Source organism: Cyprinus carpio, chromosome B17 (assembly GCF_018340385.1).
Source record: "Cyprinus carpio isolate SPL01 chromosome B17, ASM1834038v1, whole genome shotgun sequence".
Lineage (NCBI taxonomy): Eukaryota > Metazoa > Chordata > Actinopteri > Cypriniformes > Cyprinidae > Cyprinus > Cyprinus carpio.
The window spans coordinates 27425639-27431638 of record NC_056613.1 but is presented as its reverse complement, the minus strand read 5'-3'; the positions used below and the strand labels follow the sequence as shown (position 1 = coordinate 27431638).

At 35.4% G+C, this 6000-nt stretch overlaps 1 protein-coding gene across 8 annotated transcripts in view; it reads right to left on the bottom strand.

Annotated features, from left to right (window-relative positions):
• Positions 1-4127: 4127 nt before the first annotated feature.
• The window catches only part of LOC109087477 (SPARC-related modular calcium-binding protein 1-like), a 55070-nt gene continuing 53197 nt past the window's right edge, over positions 4128-6000 (bottom strand). For 6 of the 8 annotated variants that reach the window (XM_042742967.1, XM_042742964.1, XM_042742963.1 and 3 more), the window contains one exon: positions 4128-5569. In XM_042742967.1, coding sequence (XP_042598901.1) covers positions 5530-5569 — 40 coding nt within the window. In that variant the 3' untranslated portion in view covers positions 4128-5529. The remainder of the gene's footprint in view (positions 5570-6000) is intronic. The other 2 variants (XM_042742966.1, XM_042742965.1) reach the window with 1 other exon arrangement.

The window sequence follows — 6000 nt, the reverse complement described above, 5'->3', positions numbered from 1 at the left end:
GCCAAAAAGTTCTATCTTGGTCTCATCAGACCAGAGAATCTTATTTATCACCATCTTGGAGTCCTTCAGGTGTTTTTTTTTAGCAAACTCCTTGCGGGCTTTTCATGTGTCTTGCACTGAGGAGAGGCTTCTGTCGGGCCACTCTGCCATAAAGCCCTGACTGGTGGAGGGCTGCAGTGATGGTTGACTTTCTACAACTTTCTCCCATCTCCCGACTGCATCTCTGGAGCTCAGCCACAGTGATCTTTGGGTTATTCTTTACCAAGGCTCTTCTTCCCCGATAGCTCAGTTTGGCCGGATGGCCAGCTCTAGGAAGGGTTCTGGTCGTCCCAAACGTCTTCCATTTAAGGATTATGGAGGCCACTGTGCTCTTAGAAACCTTAAGTGCGACATAATTTTTTTTGTAACTTTGGTCAGATCTGTGCCTTGCCACAATTCTGTCTCTGAGCTCTTCAGGCAGTTCCTTTGACCTCATGATTCTCATTTGCTCTGACATGCACTGTGAGCTTTAAGGTCTTATATAGACAGGTGTGTGGCTTTCCTAATCAAGTCCAATCAGTATAATTAAACACAGCTGGATTAAAATAAAGGTGTAGAACCATCTCAAGGATGATCAGAAGAAATGGACAGCACCTGAGTTAAATATATGAGTGTCACAGCAAAGGGTCTGAATACTTGATATTTCAGTTTTCCTTTTTTAATAAATCTGCAAAAATGTCAACAATTCTGTGTTTTTCTGTCAATATGGCGTGCTGTGTGTACATTAATGAGGAAAAAAAAAAAAAAAAACTTAAATGATTTTAGCAAATGGCTGCAATATAACAAAGAGTGAAAAATTTAAGGGGGTCTGAATACTTTCCGTACCCATTGTATGTAATATATATATATATATATATATACACACACACACACACACACACACACACACACACACACAATCAGAAGGTTGCTGATTCGATTCCTGCAAGCAAAGAGCCTTAAGGGTCATGAACATAGTTCTATGAATAATTAAGTCTACTAAATGAATACTTACAGCAAACAGTTCTGTACTGTTTTCCTTCATTACATAAACATCTTCATACTAAATCACTTAAGACTTCATTTACTATATTTTAATGAATAAAGTAAGGCTGAAGTTACTTAGCACAGCATGGAACCACTCAACATGACATTCTGACATCTTTTGATTCAACAGATCTTAAAGAACAATGGAAATCTATTATCCTCCTCCGCAAAGCACCCGCACACGCGCTCTTTCATGTAAACATCCCTAAGCAGCTGCATCATTATAAAATTCTTTTGAACTTCACACTGAAAGTCAAATGCCACATGTGTCACTGTTAGACACATGTATCCCAGCTGCTTTACAACCCTTATTTAATTTCTCCACCCCAAACCCCCCACCCCCAAATTGGCAAAATCCTTGACCCAACCTTTGACACCATCCTCGTCTTCAAGAACTTATCTCCGTGCTCCTGCTTCTAAGGGAGGATAAAACTTTGGTGCCTCATTGCTCTACTGCATTTCAGCAATGATCTCACATCCTCTTTGGATCAGTCCTTGTTCGATATGCATCACTAGACATCTGATCAGTTGTGCACCTGGGAACAGGGAGTTGCCTCTTTTATAGAAGTTTCTTGCTTTCATTGCCATTCCGTACATTCTGAACATGTGGCCTTTTCTTTACTGCTGCCGAATAGGCCATGCTGGAACGGTGATGGTTTAGGCCAATTTTCTAGGCTTAAATACCTTTCTTTTGAGGCACCTTCTGTCTATCTGTGATATTAACAGTAATCTGTGCCTCCCTTCAGATTGGTTCCCTCGTTTGATTGGCTTTGATTACAGCTCGAACAATTTGAAACATTTAAAATGTGATGAGGCCTCTGCTGAGGTCTGGAAGTACTTCAGGGGACACATGGACCTGCGTTTCAGGTGGACGTAAAAGAGAAAATGGGGGGCAGCTGTGAACAAGGGTGTGTTTACTTCTCTGAAGTTGAATTCGGAAACACAGTTGTCCCAAGCAGGGCTGTAGCTGGGGTTTGCGGGGCCCAGGTGCAGGTGGGCCATGTTTGAAATTGTTTAATTTGTTTGTTCGTTCTATTTATTTATTTGTTCTATTTACACAATATTTAAGTTTTTTCAAGTTTGTAGGTGTCCAGGTACAGAAACCAAATAATTAAATATTAAATAGCACTGCACAGTCTTCAATCTAAAATAAAATAAAAACCAAACCAAACCAAAATTTATTCAGACCCCTTCAACATTTCTCACATTATCACAGTTTATTTGCTATAGTTTAGAAAATGGTAATAAAATATGACAAGAACTCAGAGATAAACTGTGTTAGAACAAATTCATCTTGATAATGTCATAACTTTTATAGAAAGGTATGCAATGGATTACAATCAACCAAAAATTCAGACAGCTGTTAGTATGACAATATTTACACAGCTATCAATACTTTGTTGACCAATTACCAAGCAATGCTTAATTTTGTTCAGTCTGTTGTGTGAAAAGGTTGCATTAGCAATTCAGGAAAAAACACGTAAGCAAAACATGGTGAGGTCAAAGTGTCTGAATAATTTTTGGTCCCAAATTTTTTTTTTTTTTTTAAATCAATTTCACTAGTAGTCCAAAGTATGAAGATTTTTTGGGTATATGTCACAGTGCGCTTTATTTTGCTATACTCACTTACATAAATGAATTAAAGTGTCCTGCACCTACTAGTCAAAAAAAATAAAAAATAAAAAATACAAAAAAAATTCTTTCTTTCATTTATTTTTCTTGGATTAACGTTACTGCAGCTAGTAAATTAGGCGCAGTCACTTTAAGAGACAACAAATGCATCCAATATAATACACATCTTATTTTTTTCTCAACTGTTTACTTTCACTTGAGACATAACCAACTGTTTTTTTTTTACATACTCTCCAAGATGGGTATTTTGACATTTGTATGTATTTGTCTGTGTTCTGACGTCATCTAACACTTTTGATAAATATGTGCTTACTTGTATTAAATGTGCACTTGTAAAGTATATATAAGTGCTTACGAGCACACTTTTATGACCATTTTGAAATTGCACTTTGTAATATCCTATGAAAATATTTACATTAAAGTATTTCAATAATTGTTTTTAAACTTTTCATGCTAAATTAAAATACTTATGTAATTTTTTTTTTTTTTGTAACACCATAATGCATTTTCATTTAATTGCAAATGCAATTAAGTGTCCAAAAACATTACAGTCAGTTCACACTTAAGCATATTATTTTAAAGTATATTGTATCCATACGGAGAACTCTTTTCAAAAGTATGCTTAAGTGTTTTTTATTTTATTATTATTATTTTTTTTTACAAATATATCATTTGAATTACAGTACAATGAGCAAAATATGTACATCCTCAGAAAAAAAAACAAGCAGACAGTTAGATTTTGTATGTGTGTATTGTCACTCGCTGTCATTTCTACATTATGATGATGCACATAATCAGGGAATGTTAAAAAAACAAGCAGAAAGATTTTTTTTTTTCCTTTTGTGTATTGTCACTGACTTTCATTTTTACTTTTTAATGAGCAGACTTTACAATTGTATATATATATATATATATATATATATATATATATATATATATATATATATATATATATAATATATATATATATATATATATATATGATTTGTACTGCCTACTAACAATTTAATCTATGGTCTTAATTGAATTGATGCTGACATCACATTCTGAGTTTGCTAAGCACTGTTTTAAGAGTAAATTGAAGAAAAAACTAAACAAACAAACAAACAAACAAAAAAAACCCACATATGATAAATATTAACAACTTGACTAATTTAATTTTTAAGCCAAAGTAATGGCTTCCAAGTACATGCCAACAAGCAAAAACACACACACAGAAAGATAAAACACTCACACACATACATACATGAAGGGGGCGGGGGGTGGACCAAACATAAAGAGCCATAAAACAAATCTTTCCTAAAGTGGAAATGTACAGTCATCAAAATAAGGGGTAAATATATTTATATCTCTAATTTTATTGTTTTCTTGCACGAGTTTGGAAGTTTCCCTTTTGGAATCAACAAGAAATTACCATTATGAAAGCCCAGTCAATGATGACACAGAAGTTAACTTTAATTACAATATGAAAACAATCAATACATTTAAATCAATTACCCCTTTCTCATAGTCATTCCTGCAACACAACTACAATTGATTACCTTGGCTGAGAAACAAATCATTGCTATTGAACACACTCCAGCTAACACAGATGCTTAACAATAAATCACACCAGACAGGACATAAGCTCAGCGACTTTGCAAAAGAACTTTTTTTTTTTTTTTTTTTTTTTACACACTGAATTATTGTAAGACCTACACAAACCTCCTGATTTATACAATCCTCTTCTAGCCAGAGAAGAAAAATGGAATCCTACACAAAAAAAAAAAAAAAAAAAAAACTGGTAATACCATGGTAAAATACAGTGGCACTGATTGATTACCATGCTATTTACATGCCATTCCCAGGAACCTCAAAGAATACCATAGTACATGTCCAAAAAGTGTATGCAAATACCCAGCTCGGGAAGAAGAGATGTATGGAGAGAAGTAATTCTTATGAAAAGTACTTCTAAATTAGATTAATTCTGTGCACAAATCAGTCTACAGCACTCATTTTTACTGTACTATTTGTCATTTGAAGGTTCAAGATTTGATAAAGGCATTACGTAAAAAAACAACATCAACAAAAAAACAACAACAGCCACAACAGAACACCATGTGAGACACACCATGTACTTACTGAATAATCCATCTGAAGATAGTAAAGCTAAGTGAAAAGTTTCGTGACATTTAAAAAAAACTTATTTAGCGTGATAGTGTTTTTGACTTCTGACTTCTGAACAAACCATGTGGAACTTACTGCTAATTCTCAGGCGATGGTTATGTGTACATTACTAGTGTACTGAGGTGCAGGTCTGAGAGACCGTAGCTAATGTTTGTTGACAGAAACGATTTCGCTCCATTTCTTTTTCACTATCAATGCTCCATTAGTTCCGTTGCCAAGGTGAACAAAGGAGCAAACATACTGGTTGAGTGGACATTATCAAAAACAACAGCAAACTGAAGAAGAGGCATTTAAAGACAAGCTAATTTCAAAATAGAACGCTTGTTTTTTCGAAAATGACATTCAAAAATGTCTCATTCGAACACAACTATAATACTGTCTGGATTGAGCGTGGATGTGCTAAAAATGTGGACAGAAGCAGGTAATCATTCACTCTTACAGTCTGTGTTCTCATATTATAGTCATATTAATAAGACGTTTACAACACAAAGGACATAATAAAATGTCTAACAATGGGAGGAGAAAGTGCAAATATTTTGGCTCCATGATATCATTTTCATCTTTTTTTTTTTTTCTTAAGGAACCTCTTAATAATTTCTCAGAATCCTTTGTTGTACTCTTCCAGCAGTGAACAGATGCCTTCCCACCATGCTTTGTGCTACTGCCTCATCTTCTGGAACTTTCTGTCTTCAGACCAGACGACCTACTGGAAAACAGACAGTGTGGTGAGATAGGTGAGCAGCGAGGTGTCTCAGCTTAGCTGGCCTACAGATGCGGCAAAACAGCAATAGCGTGACAAGACGGCAGCATTCTTGAGATTATCTGCACTCATGCATGCACAAGTTCACATATGCGCACATACATGCACCCTAGATCTTGTCTGCAATCTCTCTCTCTCAAAACACACACACACACACACACAAAATAGGAAGAGAGATATGGGGCAAACAACATGTTGTTCCGGCATTGCGGATGTGTGGGCTTTGACTGAGAGAAGAACATCTCCAGATGCAACAAATACATTCAAGATGATATGTTCGATGTCAGCGCCAATAATGAACTGGCTTTATTTAAAATATGCAGTGCATATGTGAGCATCTTAATGTGGACGGTAGGATGAGAGGCCATGTTTGTTCT